General features: G+C 41.9%; 2 protein-coding genes across 12 annotated transcripts; one reads left to right on the top strand and one right to left on the bottom strand.

The window, feature by feature from the left end:
- Positions 1-443: 443 nt before the first annotated feature.
- LOC144067578 (phosphorylase b kinase regulatory subunit alpha, liver isoform) lies at positions 444-12,551 on the top strand. 4 transcript variants are annotated; one of them, XM_077591416.1, is made up of 31 exons: positions 444-733; positions 1,845-2,003; positions 2,710-2,757; positions 2,890-3,058; positions 3,178-3,260; positions 3,325-3,405; positions 3,937-4,035; positions 4,125-4,271; positions 4,512-4,565; positions 4,641-4,763; positions 4,847-4,942; positions 5,025-5,132; positions 5,200-5,278; positions 5,365-5,499; positions 5,588-5,697; positions 5,786-5,930; positions 6,250-6,325; positions 6,578-6,729; positions 6,813-6,980; positions 7,057-7,160; positions 8,464-8,600; positions 8,680-8,842; positions 8,950-9,029; positions 9,091-9,169; positions 9,243-9,372; positions 9,824-9,925; positions 10,049-10,167; positions 10,251-10,274; positions 10,959-11,192; positions 11,278-11,478; positions 11,549-12,551. In XM_077591416.1, exons 1-31 carry the CDS (start codon positions 656-658, stop codon positions 11,720-11,722), a joined length of 3,657 nt encoding a protein of 1,218 aa, XP_077447542.1. In that variant the 5' UTR covers positions 444-655; the 3' UTR covers positions 11,723-12,551. The 4 variants fall into 4 exon arrangements, with proteins under 4 accessions (XP_077447542.1, XP_077447541.1, XP_077447543.1 ...); XM_077591415.1 differs by lacking the exon at positions 10,251-10,274 and adding an exon at positions 10,506-10,559; XM_077591417.1 differs by lacking the exon at positions 10,251-10,274.
- Positions 12,552-12,956: 405 nt separating this feature from the next.
- On the bottom strand, positions 12,957-21,430 carry ppef1 (protein phosphatase, EF-hand calcium binding domain 1). 8 transcript variants are annotated; one of them, XM_077587589.1, is made up of 21 exons: positions 21,357-21,380; positions 21,174-21,274; positions 20,638-20,757; positions 19,668-19,770; positions 19,077-19,106; positions 18,868-18,995; positions 18,726-18,786; positions 17,793-17,956; positions 17,556-17,670; positions 17,172-17,218; positions 16,845-17,011; positions 16,684-16,720; positions 16,456-16,605; positions 16,251-16,387; positions 15,929-16,172; positions 15,078-15,263; positions 14,871-15,013; positions 14,086-14,192; positions 13,855-14,018; positions 13,624-13,708; positions 12,957-13,553 (listed from the first exon to the last, which is right to left on the bottom strand). In XM_077587589.1, exons 4-21 carry the CDS (start codon positions 19,720-19,722, stop codon positions 13,348-13,350), a joined length of 2,226 nt encoding a protein of 741 aa, XP_077443715.1. In that variant the 5' UTR covers positions 19,723-19,770; positions 20,638-20,757; positions 21,174-21,274; positions 21,357-21,380; the 3' UTR covers positions 12,957-13,347. The 8 variants fall into 8 exon arrangements, with proteins under 8 accessions (XP_077443715.1, XP_077443700.1, XP_077443723.1 ...); XM_077587574.1 differs by lacking the exon at positions 21,174-21,274 and having other exon boundaries at positions 21,357-21,424; XM_077587597.1 differs by lacking the exon at positions 19,668-19,770.
- Positions 21,431-21,585: the final 155 nt, after the last annotated feature.

The raw sequence follows: 21,585 nt of genomic DNA on the forward strand, positions 1-21,585 counted from the left end.
TAATTCAGACGTGTCCAATATATGGCCAACTTCCTGTTTTATTGCCCCGCAGGAAATGATGAACTCATACATGATATGGTAGAAGACTTGGCAGATTTAACAAAAAATAGAGCTAATCCCTTAGAAATACCTCTCCATTCGCTCATAGAGTGAAAACGTGGCAACACGTTGAAATCCATTGATTAATTCATTCAATCAGTTGAAAACGATGTAAGAAACCGTGTATAATTTCTGTATTTCTCTTACATTCAAAAAATTACAATTACATATTTAAAAATGCTCCAATGTGATGAATTGAGCATGTTTGGGATTTTCTTGACTTTTTTCCCCTCTCACTGGAACATTTGAATGAAGATTAATGTACTATACTGTATATATTGCAAGCTTTCTGTCAAACATCAATGTAAAAGTAATTCAGCGCCCTCTGTCGACCAGAAGGCGAAACTGTGCGAACATGTTTATTTTCCCCTTTGGGTCTTCTTCATGCGACGTTTAGGCGTCCGTGTGTAAAAAGTGGCGTGGATTTTCTTCGGGAAAACCACGATGGTACGCTGACTGCAGCAGGGCTGACGGAAGGTTCCCACGCTGCTCATTCCCACATGAAAGATGTGACGTGGGTGTGCTTGGTCGGGCATAACCGGGCTTCGAAGCAAAGATGAGGAGCCGCAGTAATTCGGGGGTGAGGTTGGATGGCTATGCCAGGCTGGTTCAGGAAACAATCTTGTGTCACCAGGTACGGAACCCTTGCATGCGATTGATCGTTCATGTTGTCGGAATCCCTTCAGAATATTCGTGTAAACAAAATTATGAGCAACGACAACCAACAATACATTTCTTCACACATTTATTTCACTTAAAAAAATAAAAAATCAAGTACGACTATGTATATGGCCATTGTTAGTGTTACGCAGGCTCCCTCTAGTGGTAACTAGAAGAATCACTTCCCAAGTATACTATATATGTATAGTTGTTTTAAGATGTGCCTAAAAAACATTTTATTTTGTTTTTTTTTTGCTAGCAAAACACGGTCTCTCCAGCATATAAAACCAAATTCCACTCTAACATGATTTGCATTTTGATCATTTTATTCAGAGATTCTTTGATTCTTTGATTATACCACTAAATTGAGCTAGCATTATACTCTTGTATTTGCACCACATTTTGAGAATTGAAAGAAATGACTTTATATTTACATAAACGATTAAAATGTATATATACACATTCTAATCGTATATAAAAATATAAAGTCATTTCTTTCAATATATATATTATATAAAAAGAAATGACTTTATATTTATACAAGTGTAGTGATATCCGGGGTGGCATGGTAAAATGGTCTTTAATGTTTTAATGTGCTGAATTATGTTATTTATTATTTAAAATAAACTAAATGGGAATCCAAATTCTTCACCCAAGTGGACCTAAACAGTATTTAAAGGTCAACACTGGGTCGTGGGAGGGAGGCCAAGTCAATAGTGAGGGACATGCTGTGTATTTGTTTGTTTGGGACGACCAATCTCGATATTCGGTGTGCCCCTTGAGCTTCAAGCTCCACTTGTTCAAAATGTATAGAAACAAACATGAGCAAAGGTCAAAGATTGAAGTCCGCCACCTGGGACTATGCACTTTTATCTATCGGCTCTTCTAATCCCTTTCAAGCACTTTTAATAGACAAATGACAGAATCCTCTTTAATAAAATAAACATTAACATATTAAAATTCAAAATTGTTCCATATCGCACTGCTCCGCTCAGCATATCATTAAAGGTGATTATAATAATGCAAAAGGAGGAAACTGCCATAATTTAGTTTGTTCATGTCTGTGATTAAATTGTGTGTTTCAGAACCCCGTTTCAGGGCTGCTGCCTGCCAGTGCCCAGAAAAAGGATGCCTGGGTCAGGGATAATGTGTACAGTATTCTGGCGGTGTGGGGGCTGGGCATGGCCTATCGCAAGAATGCCGACCGGGATGAGGACAAGGCCAAAGCCTACGAACTGGAGCAGGTGTTTGCCACGGCCAGCTGTAGCCGTTCCCATTTTCCTTCACCAGCCGTTTGAGGCTTTTTAGTGCTTAGGTCATTTATTACTGTCTCATTTTTTGCTAATGCAAAAACAATGTATTTGAACAGATGTTTTAAGGCATCTTACACAAGTATTCACCCCCTTGGGAATTATTTGCGTTTTAATACTTGACAACCTGGAATTAAAATGCATTGTTTGAACATTTGCAGCATTTCATGGTCAGAACATGCCAACAACTATTTTTAAATGTATTTGTTTATTGAAAATAGAGCATATAGGGCAGCCCGGTGGTGGAGTGGTTAGGGTGTCGGTGGGTTTTCTCTGGGTACTCTGGTTTCCTTCCACATTCCAAAAACATGCACGGAGAGCTGTTTGGATAATCTAAATTATAAATGGTTGTGTGTCTCCTCGTGCCCTGCGATTGGCTGGCCACCAATTCAGGGTGTCCCCCTCCTCATGCCCGAAGTCAGCTGGGATAGGCTCCAGCACCCCCGTGAGCCTGTTGAGGATATAGCGGTTCAGAAAATGAATAAATGAATATTCAGCATATACAAGTCTGGATTGCATAGATTTTATTTGACACATACAACAATTTCACAACAGAAAATAAGATTTGAGTTTGAATGTGTAATAGTATAAGTGGAGATCAATCAATTTTTGTGTCCTAATTCAGTTTTTTTTTAAACAGAGTGTGGTCAAACTGATGCAAGGACTTCTGCGTTGCATGATGAGGCAGGTAAGATAGTTGATTATTCATGGTCTATTCTTATTAGATGGAATAGCATTACCTTCCAGAAAGAACATAGTAATACGTGCATGGAAAATAAGCAGCCCTCTGCTGCAGTGTTACACTGTTGTTTGTTTTCAGGTTGCCAAGGTGGAGAAGTTCAAACACACCCAGAGTACTGAGGATTGTTTGCATGCCAAATACGATACCCCGACTTGTGCCACAGTGGTGGGAGATGACCAGTGGGGTCATCTTCAGGTCGACGCCACCTCCATTTACTTGCTCATGTTGGCACAGATGACGGCATCAGGTTTGTGGTGTGGACTTTTTTCTAATTAGGTGACAAATAAAGGTTTTGTATTAATATTTAACCACATTCATGTTCTGAAGAAAATATTACACACATTTAGGCTTACTGTGATCATGCAGGTCTTCGGATTATTTCAAACCTGGATGAAGTTGCTTTTATCCAAAATTTGGTCTTTTACATAGAGGCTGCGTACAAGGTGGCGGTAAGCATCGGGGTTTTGGGAGGGGAACTTTGAGGGAAATAAAAACTTTGCTGTTCTTATTTAGGATTATGGAATGTGGGAGCGAGGTGACAAAACCAACCAAGGAATCCCTGAACTCAATGGGAGTTCTGTAGGAATTGCCAAGGTATTCGGGCTTGGGTATTATTATAAACATCACGTGTCAAAGTGGCGGCCCGGGGGCCAAATCTGGCCCGCCGCATCATTTTGTGTGGCCCGGGAAAGTAAATCATGAGTGCCGACTTTCTGTTTTAGTATCAAAATAAAATGAAAAGTACAGATGTATATCAAACTTCCCGATTTTCCCCCTTTTAAATCAATAATTGTAATTTTTTAATCATTTTTTTCTGTGTTTTTAGTTCAAAAACCATTTTTTTAAATCTAAAAATATATTTAAAAAAGCTAAAATAAACATTGTTTTAGCTCTATAAAAAACTGAATATTCAGGGCTTTTAATCCAGTTCTTTTAATCCATTTATTTAAAAAAATCTAAATATTATATCTAAAATAGTCCGGCCCACGTGAAATCAAGTTGACGTTAAAGCGGCCCGCGAACCAACCCGAGTCTGACACACCTAATTATACATAATCATATTAGATATATTATTGGCTGTCTGTCTACATATGAAGTTCTTTTCGTGCGTGCTTTTACGCTCAGGCCGCACTTGAGGCAATAGATGAGCTGGATCTTTTCGGCGCCCACGGAGGCCCAAAATCTGTTATCCACGTTCTTCCCGATGAAGTGGAGCACTGTCAGGTAAAATGTGCCTTTATGTAGTAGCTACTACCGCAGTAGTGGTTTGGAACACCTTCTGTAAACATATCGTCTCTTTTTACGGGCTTCAGTCCATCCTGTGCTCCATGCTGCCCAGAGCTTCCACTTCCAAGGAGATAGACGCCGGCCTCCTGTCGGTTATTTCCTTCCCCGCTTTTGCGGTGGAGGATCCAGACCTGGTGGCCATCACCAAGTCGGAGATCATCGGTAAATTGCAGGTAATGTTAAAGATCACTTTTGTGCTCACTCAATTTGCACATTGTTGAATTTCAATGAAATATTTGCCCATTTATTTAAAATTACATGTTATTGCTTATCTCTAAGCGAAATTTCTATGTGATCTCATGAGTAAACATAGATGAGATCATCATGAATGCAGGACACTTTTTTGTGATATTAATCCTTGCTGATGAATATTTTGGTGCCTTGACATGTAATAACGTTGAATTGCACATCAGGGACGCTACGGTTGTTGCCGCTTTATCAGGGATGGATATCACTGCCCTAAAGAGGTTTGTTTTTCAACACTGAATTGCAAATATACTTCCCCTTATGCCAGGAATTTCATCCTTTGACCTTTTTAACAGGACCCGACCCGACTTCATTACGATCCTGCGGAGCTGAAGCTGTTTGAAAATATTGAATGTGAGTGGCCAGTCTTTTGGACCTACCTCATTCTTGATGGCATCTTTACCGGAGACCAATTACAGGTGAGAAAAAAAAGCTTTTAATGACTGGCTGGCAACTGAAAATGTGCTACGATTCTAGAGCATTAAAAAACCATTGGGTACAGGTGCAGGAGTACCGAGAAGCACTGGAGGGCATTTTGATTCGAGGGAAGAATGGCATTAAATTGCTGCCTGAGCTTTACGCTGTACCAAGTGATAAAGTATGTGAAGAACAAGTGCCTTGGTTGTATATGTGTGCGCCTGGGTGAAGTATGTGGAAGAATGAGGGTATGTTCATTCCAGATGGAGGTGGAGTACAGCAACCCCCACACTGTGGACCGAGTAGCCATGGGTCAGGTGCCTCACATGTGGGGACAATCACTGTACATTCTGGGCTGCCTTCTGGCGGAGGTAACTCAATTGATGAATTGTTAAACCTACTATCAATAAAATAAACGAATGTTCTTTGCTCCTAAAGGGCTTTTTGGCTCCAGGGGAGATCGATCCACTCAACAGGAGGTTCTCCACAAATTTGAAGCCTGATGTTGTGGTGCAAGGTTGGTTTGAGAACGGGAAGCGTATACAAATGGGCAGAAAGAGTTTTGTTTCAGAACAAATGTTTGAAATTGGTTTTTGTGTGCAGTTTGTGTCTTAGCAGAATCGGAGAACATTCAGAACTTGTTGAGCGAGCATGGGATCAAAGTTCAAATGTTTTCCGAGGTCCTGCCAATCCGGGTCCTGCCCGCTCGCATCCTGAGCCACATCTATGTCCGACTGGGTATACCATCTATTAACAAAAGGCATTCATGGACATCATTTGAAGCATCCAACTATGTTTCAAGAGATCCCATTTTGTTGTGTCACAGGGAATTCCAAGAAACTGAATCTGAGTGGGAGGCCCTACAGACACATTGGAGTTTTAGGAACATCAAAATTTTATGAGATAAGAAACCGCTCTTATATCTTTACCCCTCAGGTATGACCAGTTTCCCTTAAAGAGTCGTCCATGAACTGTTGACTGTGCTGTTCAGTCTTTCATTTCTCAATGTCTGTTTTCTGTCAAGTTTCTAGATCAGCACCATTTTTACTTGGCCCTTGACAACCAGATGATCGTGGAGATGTTACGTACTGAAGTGGCCTACCTCTCGTCCTGCTGGAGGACGATAGGACGGCCCACCCTCACCTTTCCTATCACCCGCAGCATGCTTGGTAAAGAGCCTCTTAACTCTCACCAAATATGACATTTTCCTATATCACAATTATTTTAATATTAATCTTTCAGCATCTGGCTCTCATTTTAAAAATAGTGTTATTGATGTGTGAGGTACAACCACAAGGAAATGACATTTGAAAATTCATTTGTCTATTGTTTAAATATTGTCAGAAAACATTCAGTGAGTAGCTGTATTATGGATTCCAAGTTTTAAGACAAGGTCAAATGAATATATTTTGATAGTTTTTCTTTTGAATTTTAAAAAAAAGTTTCACCATTGTGTGTGGTTTGATATGATGAATCTCATTTTGCCAGTTGATGGAAGTGAAATTGATCCGTGCATCTTGGCAACACTCAGGAAGCTGGAGGATGGCTATTTTGCTGGAGCGAGGTCTGTTTTAATCAAATGTACATTCTGAATAAGAAAATTGGAATATTCTTCTTTTTGGGTTTATCATCCTTATCGGTGAACTTAATTTTATTCTTTCTAAACTTTTTTATGCATTGTTCAGTGTTTCAACAGTAATGGCACAACCTAAAGAAGTACAAAAATGCATAGACATTGATTTCTTCTAATATTTTCATGAATCAATCATGTTTTGGGAAGTCTATATTTTATACCTGGACATTGATTTGTCTTCAGAATCCAGTTGTCGGACCTCCCCAGTCTCCAAAATACTTCCTTTCACACTCGGCTAAGCTTCTTGGATGAAGAAACTGACGACAGCTTGCTCGTTGACGATGAAGAAGTTGAAAAAGACTACGGAGAAGAATACAGCCAGTGTGAGCCTTCAGGTACAAGATAAGTACAATCTAGCTATTCCTTTTATTGTTATACATATTCTATTTCAAAAACACCAAGCACATTTTCTTTTAAGGTTCATCGGACGCGTTCGATCAGTACCTGACGCAGCTCCTTCACAGCACCACCAGCAGATGTCACCTCCCTCCCATCAAGAGTGGGGAGCTCCACGTCTTCAGCGCTGAACACACCACCAGAGATATCCTGTCTCTGATGGCCAAAGTTCAGGGGGTTAACGTTCCTAGTGAGTAAAATGCTCTTAGAAACATTACAAAATTACGAGCAAGCGACTCCAAAAAGATTCTTTTTGTCTTTATCAGAGTCTTCCATGTATCTACCCATTGCTCCTCTCATGAACAAGCATCGCAAATCTCTTAACCTGCTAGAAGTTCCTCAGCCAACACTGCATGCAAAGCAGCACAAGGTATAATTTGTACTCCTACTGTAGTAGTCGTAGTGTGCCTGGACTCAGGTCCGACAAATGTTTTTTTTCCCTCCCAACACACAGCCATGAAATAGGCTCTCTACATGTGCCATTTATAAACAACGTAATAAGATTTATTAAGAGGTATTGCAGCTTGAAGGCTTATTGCGATATGATCAAAATGGCAAGAGGCCTATTGCAATGTATCGGGCAATGCTTGCCTAACCTGTTTTGTGTGTTTACGAATGAATTAGTAACAGTAATTCAATTGAATTCATTGCATCACGTGCTACTGCGAAGAATTTTCAGGAATTATAGCGAGTTAGTTATATAACTAGGCATAAATATTTGACATTTATAACTGAAAATCCATTGAAAAGAAAATTGTCAGATTGTGATGATATTAGTTCAATTCACAAAAAAATGAACGCATTACTATGAAGTACTGTATTTTCACGACTATATGGTGCATCGTATTTTAAGCCGCAGTATCAGTAACAAGTGCTATTTCTGTATTTGTCACACACACAAAGGACGCACCGTTTTTAAAGATGCAGCCAGGCATGGCAAAACATACATCAGCTTAAACATACAGACATGCGCTAAAAACACGTTTTTAAAAAGGCAACAGAAGCAAAACTGAGTTCGGTTGTACTTTATTTAGCCATTTTACAATGTACTCACGTCATCATCACCCACAAATCCATCAGTCCTCATTTTCTGTGTCCGAATTGAACAATTGTCCAAATGACTCATCAAAAACGCTGAGTTTTATACGTTCGTCCAGGCGACCACAATCCATTCGCAAATAGTAGCTAGCGTAACTATTCTGGCGCTGCCTGCCACGTTTCGTAAAGCTATGTTGATGTTGATGTTCAGGCCACAATCCATTGGGTGTATTGACAAAAGAACTATATATCCCACCAGTCACTGCGCAGTACTTTTTCTACGGGGAAAATAGTAGAGTCGGGGGCTGCTTGCCGTAGTTGTGAGAGCTGTAGAGGATGGTGTACCCTATCGACTAATTTATTTTATTTTATCGTGATAACAATTTTAGTATTGGTCCACATATAAAGTGCACTGGATTATAAGGCGCCCTGTCTATTTTGGAGAAAATTTAAGACTTATGTGCGCCTTATAGTCGTGAAAATACGGTATGTCTCAAAACGGGCCCCTCCTAAGTTCCGTCCCTGACCCCAATGTCACTGTGTGGTCAATGTAAAAACAGCGAACTTTTTGAGCAACTCTTGTTCATCCAACACCGACAATGAAAGCCAATGACTTCAAATTTCTATTTCTATAGTCTCGCGGTACCACTGATCTCCACCTCCCTCGGGACGCTCAAGGCAACACCGATTTTGCAGCGCTGGTGAGGCAGCTGAAGGAGTGTCCCACTCTGCAGGACCAAGCAGACATCCTATATATCCTTTATGTGATGAAGTAGGAACAAAAAACAGGGAATTCCAGGACTGGAAAAACAATTGTTGGAGTACAATTTGTTTTTCCGTTCTTCCTTCAGAGGAGCCGATTGGGTGGTGGAGGTGTCAGGTCCGGGCCAAGGTTGGGTGAGTGTGCGCAGCCTGTTGGAGGAAGTGTATGTGCAAGCTGGAGTCTGCAAGGAATGGGGGCTCGTCAGGTACATCTCGGGAATACTTCGCAAAAGAGTGGAGGTCCTCGCCGAGGTCAGAAAACACTTTTTTTTTTTAATCTTAGTTGTGAAATGGAAATATGTATTTCGATATGAAGTGATATATATACATACATATATATGTCTGTTTGTATTGCACAGGCCTGTACAGATCTAATTTCCCACCACAAGCAGATTACAGTGGGTCTTCCTCCTGAACCCAGGGAAAGAGTGATCGCAGCGTAAGTCAAACTTGCTGAAACTAATCAATAATTTTCAATTACAAGTGTTCGTCCCCTCCAGACCTCTCCCCCCTGAAGAGTTGAATGCTCTCATCTTTGAAGCCAGCGGTCAGGACATCAGCGTCGCCGTTCTCACTCAGGTGAATCTCAGGATGGCGTGTGTGTTTTTTTTAACCACTGACAACCAATGTGAGATGTGTGCTGCTTTCGCAGGAAATCATGGTCTACTTGGCCATGTACGTGCGCTCGCAGCCCGCCTTATTCGGAGACATGCTCCGATTGAGGATAGGACTCATCATGCAAGTGATGGCCACCGAGCTGGCTCGCAGCCTGCGATGCTCTGGTTGGGATTTATTGAATTTATTGCATGAAATACATTATGAAAAGATCTGTAGCTCAAAATGTGATTTTAAACTAGTGCTTCTAAAGCATTTTACAGCAAGTATTAGCACAAAGAATTGTACTTGGCTTTCCCAAGACCACTATAAGGCCCACTATGATTTCATTAGAAGTCATTAACGGAAACAGTTGTCCAAATCATTTTGAATTCACCCCTCTCACTCAAATGGATTGGACGTCTATTATTTAAGGATTGAATTAAATCGTGCTACATTTAGAAGAAAGGGAACTAAGACATTGTGTGAATCATTTACAGTTGAATACAACTGAATAGTTTTTTATCAAAATGCTATTTCGGATTTTTTTTAAAAGGCAATTTTTGGCGTACCACACTTTGAGAGCCACTCATATAGACAATTATTTTGAGGATGTTATCCTATTGTATGACATTGTAGGGGAGGAGGCCTCTGAAAGCTTGATGAGCCTCAGTCCTTTTGGTATGAAGAACTTGCTGCACCACATTCTCAGTGGCAAAGAGTTTGGCGTGGAAAAAAGCAGTGAGTTTGATGCTTTTTTAAAACAGTACTTGCATGCCCACTGCTAACTCTCCAGGTCAAAATGAGTTGGATGTCTGCCGCCGTCATCGGCAGCCAATGATGGTTTTCTTGTCTGTGCGTCAGTGCGACCTATCCAATCAACAGCAACCAGTCCGGCAATCTCCATCCACGAACTAGGACACACTGGCGCCACCAAAACAGAGCGCTCAGGAATACATAAACTCAAGAGTGAAATCAGACAGGTAGGGGCTAGAAACGAACTTTTACAAAACAATTATATGTGATGTGTGAAATAATAGTTTTTTTATGTTGCCTGCGGTTGCAGCTGGATGACTCCCGGCCCCTCAGTGTGGGTTTGAAAAAAAATTGCATCAGCATCATTTTCTAACATCAAACATGCAAAAAAAAAAATTAATTGCAGCTGCATTACCGAAACGACCGCCATCTCTCGCTGTGCAAGATCCTTTCAGTTTCTATGTAACGAGCTTGAGCTTATATTGTTCGCTACGTCGCGCCAAGAAGGCATAGTGTGCGTAAAGCCATCTCAGATTCATCATTTGTCATCCATGTGCATATGTAGATTCTCAGCGGCAGTCTTTCCACTTGCAGCAATGTCACCTCTCCTCGCTCCACGGTAAATCATTTCAGCTCATTTGCTTTCAACTTGATCCATTTCCCTCCTTGCAGGGACAGAAAACACCTGTTTTACATGCATCACAATCGTGTCTGCTTTTCTGATGTGTAATTGTGGAGAAAAACTTAAATAAAAGCCAATATTTCCAGTAAATGGTGTAAGACATTTTACCAATGCCGTGCTATTTAACTAATCACATGCAATTATCCCAGATTTGGACTCTGTTAAAGCTTTCCAGCAGATACTTTTACACAAAGGTCATCTCCACCAGGTGTTTTCTGTCCTTTTTAAAGCTTCGATCATAATTCTTGTGCATATTTCGCAACATCCAAATTCACAGCAGAGCAGTAAAATGTTGCAACATGGACACCCTCAAAGATCTAATCTGTCCTTCCTCAGCGTTGCAGCAGCCCTTCCACTCCCAGTGGAATGTTATCCCCAGTGGGCTTTGCGCCTGGTGATGGCCAGCTACACTGGGAGGAGCGGCAAGGTCAGTGGCTGAGACGGCGTAGGCTGGACGGAGCCATCAACAGAGTGCCAGTGGGGTTTTATCAGAAGGTCTGGAAAATTCTGCAGAAGTGCCACGGCTTGTCCATCGATGGATACGTTTTGCCTTCGTCCACCACAAGAGAGGTTGGTGTCCATCTCTGGTTTTGATTAATGGGAGTGCCTCACTTTCATGAAGTATCTATAAATTCGTTATACACTTTTTGTGTAGATGACAGCCAGAGAGATCAAGTTTGCAGTGCAGGTAGAGTCGGTTCTCAACCATGTTCCTCAACCTGAGTACCGACAACTGCTGGTGGAAACGTTGACCATACTGGGCCTGGTCGCGGACGTGGATATCGAGAACATCGGGGGCGTCATTCACGTGGACCGCATCCTTCACATGGCCAACAACCTGTTCCTGAGCGACCAGGTACATCACACTTACAAGAAGGAGCCTCAGAATTGAAGGACCGTCCCACTAATGCTTCTGTCTCCTCCAGAAATCTCACAGCGCCTGTGACTATTTCCTGGAAAAGGACCCAGCTACAGGAATCTGCAACTTTTTCTATGACAGCGCCCCCAGCGGCCGCTATGGTACCATGACGTACTTGTCCAAAGCTGCGATGACTTACGTCCAAGACTTCCTGCCTAGTTCTAGCTGCCTAATGCAGTGAAAACGTTTCCTTTCACCACTTGTGAGCATTTACTCCAGATTTCAAACCAGGAACAATGCTGAGTAAATGTGAATGTTCACAAAAGTGGGGCATGTGAGAGGGCTTCTGCTTCCCAGTCTATGTACATGTGGTGCTCATTTTAGTCGCATATCAAAAGTTTGCCTCTTTTTGCTGTGGAATTTGCACGTTCTGTCGGTAATGTTCATCTTTAACTAGTGTTGCACCAATATGGCATTAAATTGTCATACTCTGTAGAAATGACATGCCCCAAGCTGTGCAAAATGTACTTTATAAGATCTTTAGTTTACAGTGAGGATAAACAGGACTGAAAATGATTGAATGTAGTTTCTAACCGCTGTGCGCCCTACTCAAGATGGCCACCAGCTCCGCATACTGCCATAAAAAAGGAGCACTTGTTACCCTTCCTAAGATGATAACATTCGTCCAATCACGTGGCGTCATTAATCATCCTTCTGCTGTGAATGTCAATGAATATATCACAAGTAGACGTCCAAACATTTTGAAGGGGGACAATGGTAGGAAATGAACGTTTGAATGCGTTCAAATATGGATGAATGTCTCGCGCTGTAAAAATAAGATTTATTTTTCATCTGCGAGATGCACCCTCCCACCAATTAATTTATCTCTACCCCAATCCATTTGAAATTCCAGCATTTCACTGGAAGCTATCCCTCTTCAAATGAATTGGACATCTAGTGTTGGCAGCCAAAGAGATAAAAAATAAAATGTGTTGTTCTTCTGGAAAAGATGCACCCCACCACCAACTTGAAGTGGGAGGGTGGCAGTGAATAAAAGTTCATCCATTTTCTGTCGGCCCTCCCACTTCAAATGAAATGGTGGTCTAGTGAATGGCAGCCAATGAAATAAAAGATACATATAGTATATTTCCTCTGGCCGACATGCAACCTCCCATCAATTAGTTTATCACGAGCAGACTTCCGATCCATAAAAAGTGCGAGGGCGGCAGCAAATGACCTCTCCCACTCTGAATGGATCAGACGCCAATCACCACCAACGGCATCTAAAGAGTTAAGCAGTCTCTGACCAGGCCAATTGTCTAAAATAATATAAGAGTGGTAAGAGTGCAATATCAGAATCAACCAATACCACGTAGCCGGGTGTCGGAAATGGTATCAAGAGCCCAAAAAATTGTATCGGTGCAACACTATCGTTAACCCACGTGCCTGCGTCTTCACACAGTTGTATACTGTATACTATACTTTTATTGTTAACAAAAATTCTGTCTGCACGTGTTTCCCAATGAATAAGTACTAATAAAGTACAGATGATTCTGATCTCATTTTTTCTAAATCGACAAAGTCAATGTTGGTGTGACTTCTTTAACAAATGTATCGTTTTTGCGTTTAAAGGCGTAACAATGCATTTTATGGAATGTCAGGACCAGCCATTTCTTCTTCATTTAGCTTGGCTTCCCCCTCGGTGAACTCAAAATCAAATTTAGTTCTCCCAATAGGCTCTTCCGCTTCGTACCAGGAAGATTCCTTGACCTTTTGAGAATCCCGTACATTCTTCTTAGAATATGAGTAATACTCATCAGCTCTGTGCAATCACCTCCAGCAAAAATCCCATTCAGAGTCTTCCGCCTACTCTCCATTCGTCTTTAGATCCTTGTTGTCCAGCTTGTGCACAACCCGAAAGGCCTCCAGGAACTCTGTAAAGTCGATACTGCCGTCCTTGTTAAAGTCGATGCTGCGAGCCAAGTCATCTATAGCCCCGTTAGTGATGTCCACCCCCAGGTGAGCGCTAAAAAGGCGCCATGTGTGACGGAACTCTTCGGTGGAAATAAGACCTGAAAATAAAATTAATATGAAAACAAGTTTCACAAATATCAAGAAAGAAGTAGAGCAATGCTACCCTACCTGAATGATCTTTATCTATAATGTTGAATATGATTTCAATGTCTGTTCGGTATCGAAACAGAGTCTCTGCCAGGTTTGGTGTGACCTGAAAATGGAGGAAAGAGTGAGAGTATATGTAGATAAATATGAGATGCTAAAGTGAAAAAAATAATCTTGAACGCAAACGACAAACCATCAAAAAGTCTGTCTACAAACTTTAGAAAATAGGTTGTTAGGTACATGGTCTCAAACCTGTAGCAGCTGTGTCCCTGTTCCCATATCCTCAAAGCAGGACATATATTCCACACTGCCATCTGGTCCCAGGTGTGCTAAATGTGGGCAGAGGGTCCTCCACGGCAGGTCCAGCCTCAGGACAGACCCCAACACCTGAGCCCATTCACTGGGCATCACCCTGCCTAGACATTAGTTTTCTATGAAAACAACGACCCTAAATATAAGCACAGAGGGACAACATTGTCTTACCTGTACTATTCTGGTCATACTTCTGGAAGGCTGAAATAAGGTCCGAACGATGGGCAAACACTTTTTCTTTAAGTGCTCTGAGAGCCGAATTCTCGGCCACCCGTACTCTGTGAACACATTCAGAATTTGAAATCAGAATTGGCAGTTTTGTGTGTTCTGTAAGCGTTTAGGCAATTTGGAGAAGAGAAAGTAGAAACTCGAGTCCATCATACGCTGATCCAAACTGCAGTATGTGCACAGATGTAGACTAACATCTGTTCCCATCCTCTTTGCTGATTTTAGTCTTGGCTACCCTGAATCTAGTTTCAAGGCTATTTTTTGACAGCAGGCACATCAGGGCCAGATTGGAAAGTTCTCTCCCAATGGGGCAATTTTAAAGGACTCTGGGTGTTAAAGAAATGCATTGGACGATTTGATAAAATTTGGGCTATGGTAGGCTTTCATTATGAGTGCTTTTCAACTGTGAAACTTGTATGCGTCTATGCTGTAAGTTCAGATATATTGTTTGTTTACAGCAAAATCTTTGCTCTATTTCTGAAATGGCATTTTAGTGCCTCGAAACACGTGCGCTGTGAACTCCGTGTCATTTCTGATTTGTACGTAGTATACAGTCAAATTCAACAACCTGATGTGCTTATTGGCAAAACAGTAATGACCTCACTCCAATATTTTCCCAATGTTGACTATTTTTTCTGGTTATAAAATAGGTTCTTAGGTTGCACCATCCATCAAAAACAAGAACAGATGATGTTGTTTTATCAGCACTGGACAGACGCCTGTTGTACCTTTGTGTCAACGTGAGTTTGCGCGTTGAGCGGCTGACTTGGTACTGGTAGAAGCGCGGTACCAGATCTCTCCCCAGTTTTACGTAGGCGCCCCGATTGCTTCCCTCCTCATAATAGTTGGACGCGGAGAAGATGGTGATCACCTGGAGGACAAGTTGATCTCAAATATAGCAATGCGAAAGTGAATGCACATAGTTGAGTTTTCACCTGTCCACTGTGACACAGCTCGTATCCTTCCTGTTTACACTCGTGGGATCTGATGATCAGCTGCAAACCGTGTTGCAGCAGAAGTCTCCGCGTGACGTCTGGTCCAAAGTAGCAGCCACCTCCTCGGAATGTGTTTGGGCTGCAGCCTTCTTGGGTTTTTGGGTCACTCCACAGGATGTCCACGATCTACGGGAGGGACGTCAAACTCATTTTGGTTTACCGGCCGCATTCATGGCAATTAAAGCTCAGTTTATCTTTGGTCAAATAAGTTAACTCACAGGCAGCAAATGACAAAGCTCTATATTCAGTCCATTTTGAGCTGGGAGGGGGCAAATGATCAAATGTATTTTCGCCCCTCCCAGTCAAAAGCGCTGTCCGTGGTACTGAAAAAAAATGAGCATTCACGTATACCAGTCCTCAAAGAATTGGACATCTATTGTTAACAATGAAAGCCAATGAGTTAATTTTGGGTACTTATACTACTTCCTGGGTCATCTCCTGTATATTTTGGTGCATTCCAGGTTGATTTCCTGTACATTTGAGATCAATTTTATGGGGCTTTTCTCATTCATTGGTCGCTTCCTGTTAATTATAGGGCGTTTCCAGGTTATATTTTGTTGATTTTAGGTCAATTTCTATTAGTTTGGGGGAATTTTTGGCTCACTTTTTGTGATCTCAATGTCTGCCAGCAAAGGCACAAGACATCAATTCAGTTTGAACTTGGAGGGGGCGAATAAAAGGTCTAAAAAGTCAGCCAATTGCAATAAAAGCGCACGCATATTAGATTCTATGGCAAAGAGTGGCTGAATGTTCTGCATCGAATGGTGAATAATTTAGATTGATTCCCTTACCTGTTTCCATTCCTGCTCATTTTGTGGTGGTGAGGGAAGCGGAACAGACGTGGTGGAATCTAAGAAAGGTACTCGGAGGATGTTGACGTCGTACGGCACACTCGGGGAAGACGGACACAGGTGAGGCGAGAAGCGTGAGGGGAGTTGCTGAGAGCAGAGCGACGAAGATGATGATGACGAGGAGGAGGAGGAAGAAGATGTCGAGGCTGAGCTGTCTTGCCGGCTCATGCCAGAGTACCTTTTTCTGAAGCAAAACACAAAATTGGATGGATTTAAAAAGGAGGGATGCCTGATAGTTGCTACATTCTGGTTGAACTCTGACCTCAGGTTTGGGGTTCTTTGGTTTTTGGTGCGACTGCGGCAAGTATCCGTGGATCTCATTCTTTTCCCGTGTTTATTGGACTGACTGATATCCAGCTGCTCCACACGGCATCTTGGAAGCCTCATGGCTGATTTAACCTGGAAATGAATGATACTTTTTCTGTCTACACGTGACTAAATAATAAAAATGCTGACAGTTTCCTTACCTTGTGGCGTTCAATGACACTGAGGAAGTCCAAGTCAGTTTGGTCCGAAATGCCCCCGTGAACAATGAGGACCTTTCCATCAATCACCGTGGCAATGGGCAGAAGACTGAAGACGTCCTGAAAAAGCTGCAAAATCTCACAACCATTCGCCTGGACACGGAAAAACAGAAAACACAAGTCAGACCTGGTACGAGTGGTTATTGAGGAAAGATTACTCTTAAACCACACCTTGTACTTCTGCATGACCTCTTTTGTGAAGCCGTATCTGAAAAACAATTTACAGACTTTTTGACCACAAACATGCTGGTAAGATAAAATGATCAAACCATTTTATTCTTGAAGATCCCTAATTATAAGATAAGCGCTACAGAAAATGAGGAAATGATTACCTGAGGTTCATAAAATGATCCTCGTGGTTCCCTCGGTTCAGATGCATGTAATCGGGGTACAGTAGAAGGTAGGCAAAAAGAAGGACCACCACCTCGATAGACTTTTTTCCCCGGTCCACAAAGTCTCCATTAAACACATATGGCGTCTCAGCTGAGGGGAGGCCGTTCTGATAAATTCAAAGACAGGTTAGTCGCAGTAGATGACAGGTGTCAAACTGAGAAAGAAAAAAACAAAAACTACAACGTGGCCAGCGTTACAGATGATTTTTCACACAGTTTCTGGTATGTGGAATACAAGTGGTCGCACAGGGGTTGTAAACACATTACCTTGTAAAATATAAGAAGCAAGTCATCAAGTCGCCCATGGAGATCACCTACACAAAATACAGGACGACAGCATTATCGTCAAAAGTAAAGTTATATTTGAAAAATAAACATACTTGTACTCCAATATAACCCTTTCAAGCATGAAGTGTGATTTATTTATTTTCTACGTTCAAAACCCATGCAGGCACAGGCAGAACATTGAAACACAACGCAGGAAGTTTGGAACCCACGAGGGGTTAAATCACATACTAACTATTTTCCAAAGAAGAGCCAGAGAGGACGGATAGAAAAGCCACTTGTGGCTCGAGAGCAGTTGGTTGCAGTACCTCAATCATGCAGATAAAGTGCAGATTAATGTTGTTTTGATTTAAGGGAGCATCCTACCGCATATCGTGATCTCCTTGGTGTACGATGTGGACAGATGGACGACGTTGGGCATTTGTTGGAGTAGCTTCTTCGTCTCGTAGAGGAGCTGCAGCACATACCTCGCGTGTAGAGTCTGTGCAGTAAGAATTCGGAACGCAGACAAAATTGATGAGCAACTAGTATTAAATCATTTATTTATATGGACCCAATGAGTTCTGAAACAATGGATTTGAAGTCAGTGCCAATGTACGATACCTGCTGATCTTTAAACGCACTTAGCAGAGCGTTAGTGTCTGACACGGAGAGTGGAAATGACAGTCGAGGTCCGACATAAGACTCTGGAACGGCAATGGTGTCGTAGCAGGCCTCTCGGTCCAACCAGGGGTCAACGACAGGCTCCAGAAGCTGCGAAATAAGATCTATTGATCATAGTAAAGGGAAATCATGAAGCAGAATATGGTGCACTTTGGGTTACACTCGGTAAATGGCAAAAAAGCAGCATAATCCTCCATTTAATCTAAGTGTTATACACTGTTAAAGACAAACACACGCATGGAAATCCCAAACTGATGAAAACTAGATGAAGTGGACATCAGGAATATCAAGATTAAGTCTGTAATGCATGTTTTGACGTTAAGATTTTAATCTGTTTTTTTTGTTTTATAAAACAGATTGTCCTAAATAATCCGGAATATAAAACCCAAATAACTACATAACCTGAGTCAGTGGAATATTTATTTTCCAGGTAAGCCATTTATATAGGTTTTTTAACTCTTTGGCTGCCATTGATGGTGTTAAACGTCCAATCCAATTTGACTGGGAGAGAATCGAAATGGATTGGACATCTATTGCTGTCAATGACAGCCAATAACTTAAGAGTTAAAAATCTTTAACCAGGCTTAATTTTGTGTATGGCACTTCATTTGACTGAATAGAAGAGCCTTTAGTTGAGGATTATCTCCACAGAGGAGCAAAAGGCTTTTTATCTGAACGACTGGGTCAGCGCACCCTTAAGCCACAGCTGCCTCAGTGCAACACAACACCTTGCCATTAGTTGCTAAGCAACGCAAAGGGGCTTCCACGTCCAGATAAAAGAGCATTGCTGTTGAAAGTGGTCTTCATTGATTGACTGAAGGCCATGGAGGAAGACAAATACACTCACTACCTAATGACATAATTCCTTCTTACCTGGTCCGTTTCCATTCAAGTGAGTGAAGTTGTCCAGCATGAAACTGAAGAAACCGGATAACTGTGAGAGAATTCAACGTAAAAAAATAATTATTCAAAAATCGTAACCCTTACTCGTCACTTTCCGGTTCTGGAGACTCACCTGCAGCTGGTCCTGTTCGCCGGCGTATTCGATGGATTGGAAAATGTTCCACGTGTACCTGCGCCTCATCTCCAGACGAGCCATGTAACGGCGGTACCAACGTTGGATTAGCACGGCCGCCTTCATAGCTGCGTGAAATGATGGCAAACAAAGATGAATGCCATTTCTGCATTAAGGGTGTTCAGAGATTCCAAATAAAACATGCTTACTAAGTGCAGGATTGGACGTCTTTGCCTCATCTGCAGGAAACAGAAAAGAAGTCAGCTTTGGAACGTGTTAATTGAATAAAATGACTTGCAAAGCAACGTCAACATACGACCACGACCGATGGGGGAGTGTTAACGAGGCACAAGGGAGGGCTGCTTGGAAAAGTGCCGTAAATTACACAGCCTTCAACACAAACAACAAAATAGGAGACACTAGAGATGGCAAGCAGCCATCGCAAAGAGTTGAACTGCGGTTTTACAACATTATGACTTGAATTTGTGTAGAACAAGAAACAAAAGAGAGCAGAAGATACTTAGATACTTAAATGTAAGCCCAAAAAGGTTTGAATTTGCCTACAGATGCCACAAGGTGGTGGCAAAAAGTTTTTTTTTCTAAATGAAACTCCTCAACTTACTTCGGAATGTTTCTTGGTCAACCAGATAATGCTAAAGCACCACAAAGGTTGCCAAAATAACAAAAAAAAAAATTCTTTTTGGAATCAAATTCCTTATTTGCTAATACCACACCAGTATTATGGATAATTCTCTAACAGAAGTGCCAATGCACCTTTTTGATATGAACATCCTGATTACCTGGCACAACCCTCGGTGCTTGCGTCTCTATGGCAACGGAGGCGCCGCATCCCATGATAAGCAGCGTGTGAGCCCACAAGTCGCATGGATCAAAAAAGTGAGTCTGAGGCACAAAGTGAGATCCGTGAAAGGTTTATTTCTGCTATCCAAGTTTAAATTTATAACAGAGACCTCAACAACCAATCATAAAATAAAAGGCATAGTAACTTAAAAGGTGGGCGGACCGGCGGGTGAGTGGTTAGCGCATCGGCCTCACAGTGGGGGACTTGGGTTCAAATCCAGGTCGGTCCACCTGTGTGGAGTTTGCATGTTCTCCCCGGGCTTGCGCGGGTTTTCTCCGGGTACCCCGGTTTCCTCCCGCATTCCAAAAACATGCATGGTAGGCTGATTGGACACTCTAAATTGCCTCTAGGTATAAGTGTAGGCGTGAATGGTTGTTTGTCTCCTTGTGCCCTGCGATTGGCTGGCCACTAAGTCAGCTGGGATAGGCTCCAGCACCCCCCGCGAGATTAGTTAGGGTAAAGCGGTTCAGAAAATGATATGCGATGAGATGAGATGAGTAAAACACCAATATGAAAAAAACATGTTTGGCAGCGTTCCTGTGCCTGATGTGTGTTGCTTTAAATGCATAAAAATAAAAAAAAGTTCATTTTGTATCTTGAGTCAAATTCTTAAACACACAGAATTCTTAAATTCTTAACTTAAATTCAGTATAACACCAGTAACACTTCCTGTCTTTTCCAAAAGGCACAATTTCAGCTAATTGTTATTGTCATAGCTAATCTGAGGAAGTATTTAAGACTTGATTCCATAGAGTTGACAGTTTAATTGTGTCCTTGCAACACTAATGAGTGACAATCAGATTCATTGGCCTAATACGCAAAAGGAATATCTCGCGCTACCCAAACGCTAATAAACAAATAGAAGGCATAACAGGTGTCAAAACAATGAACAAAAAGGATGCTCTGACCTGCACGATGTATCCTTGGGAACAGTATGCTGCGCATCTAACTTTAGACGAGAACAGTGGCTGCTTTGGTGCTTTTTCATCACAATCCGTCTTGTTTTGATTCCATATCTGTGCTGCAGCCTAAAGGAAGGAGGAGATTGAGAAGGGGAGGAGGCATCAGGGGTGTTGAGGAGGCGGAGGCGACGTCAGGTGATCGCATAACATGGATGGAGCTCAGCGAGTTCCAACCAAAGAGAATATTTGAAGTTCCACAGGGAAATTACGGCAAACGATTTCATATCTTTTTGCAAAGCTGCCTCCTTTTTCATGACAGAGGTGTAACTTGCATTACAAGTAGAAACATCTTCTATAATAAAAATGTCAAAACATTCATTCATTTATTTTCTGTACCGCTTATCCTCGCAAGGGTCGCGTGGGGTGCTGGAGCCTATCCCAGCAGATGGTGGCCAGCTCACACTCATACAAAAGGGGCAATTTCAAGTGTTCAACCAGTTTACCATGCATTTTTTTTGGAATGTGGGAGGAAAAATGAGTACCTGGAGAAAACCCACAGAAGCCTGGGGAGAACATGCAAACTCCCACAGTGAGGACCGACCTGGGATCAAACCCTCGACCGCAGAACTGTGAGGCCGACGCCCTAACCATTTAATCAAGCGGGCAGCCAATATCAAAACTATAAGACAGAATTTCATTTTTCAAATAAATAAATAAATACAAACCTGATCAAAAGGCCTCAATTGCATACCTGTCAACCTCTGCCGATAACTGCCCTTATAAATGATTATGATTCCCCTTACAAACCCCCAAAAAACCTTACAAACACCGTACGAGTCGTACGGTGTTTGTAAGGTTTTTTGGGGGGTTGTAAGGGGAATCATAATCATTTATAAGGGCAGTTATCGGCAGAGGTTGACAGGTATGCAATTGGTCGCCTGGCAATCGCAGTTT

This window comes from Stigmatopora argus, chromosome 2, assembly GCF_051989625.1.
Source record: "Stigmatopora argus isolate UIUO_Sarg chromosome 2, RoL_Sarg_1.0, whole genome shotgun sequence".
Taxonomy (NCBI): domain Eukaryota; kingdom Metazoa; phylum Chordata; class Actinopteri; order Syngnathiformes; family Syngnathidae; genus Stigmatopora; species Stigmatopora argus.

Coding starts and splice junctions, on each gene's coding strand:
- ppef1 (XM_077587568.1), bottom strand. CDS start 21,329: ATGAAATTCTGTCTTATAGTTTTGATATTGGCTGCCCGCTTGATTAAA. Junction 19,107..19,667: donor AGCACCGAGGGTTGTGCCAG/GTAATCAGGATG, acceptor TGTTTCCTGCAG/ATGAGGCAAAGACGTCCAAT. Junction 16,173..16,250: donor CAAAGAACCCCAAACCTGAG/GTCAGAGTTCAA, acceptor GTTTTGCTTCAG/AAAAAGGTACTCTGGCATGA.
- LOC144067578 (XM_077591415.1), top strand. CDS start 656: ATGAGGAGCCGCAGTAATTCGGGGGTGAGGTTGGATGGCTATGCCAGG. Junction 734..1,844: donor AAACAATCTTGTGTCACCAG/GTACGGAACCCT, acceptor TGTGTGTTTCAG/AACCCCGTTTCAGGGCTGCT. Junction 3,261..3,324: donor AGGCTGCGTACAAGGTGGCG/GTAAGCATCGGG, acceptor GTTCTTATTTAG/GATTATGGAATGTGGGAGCG.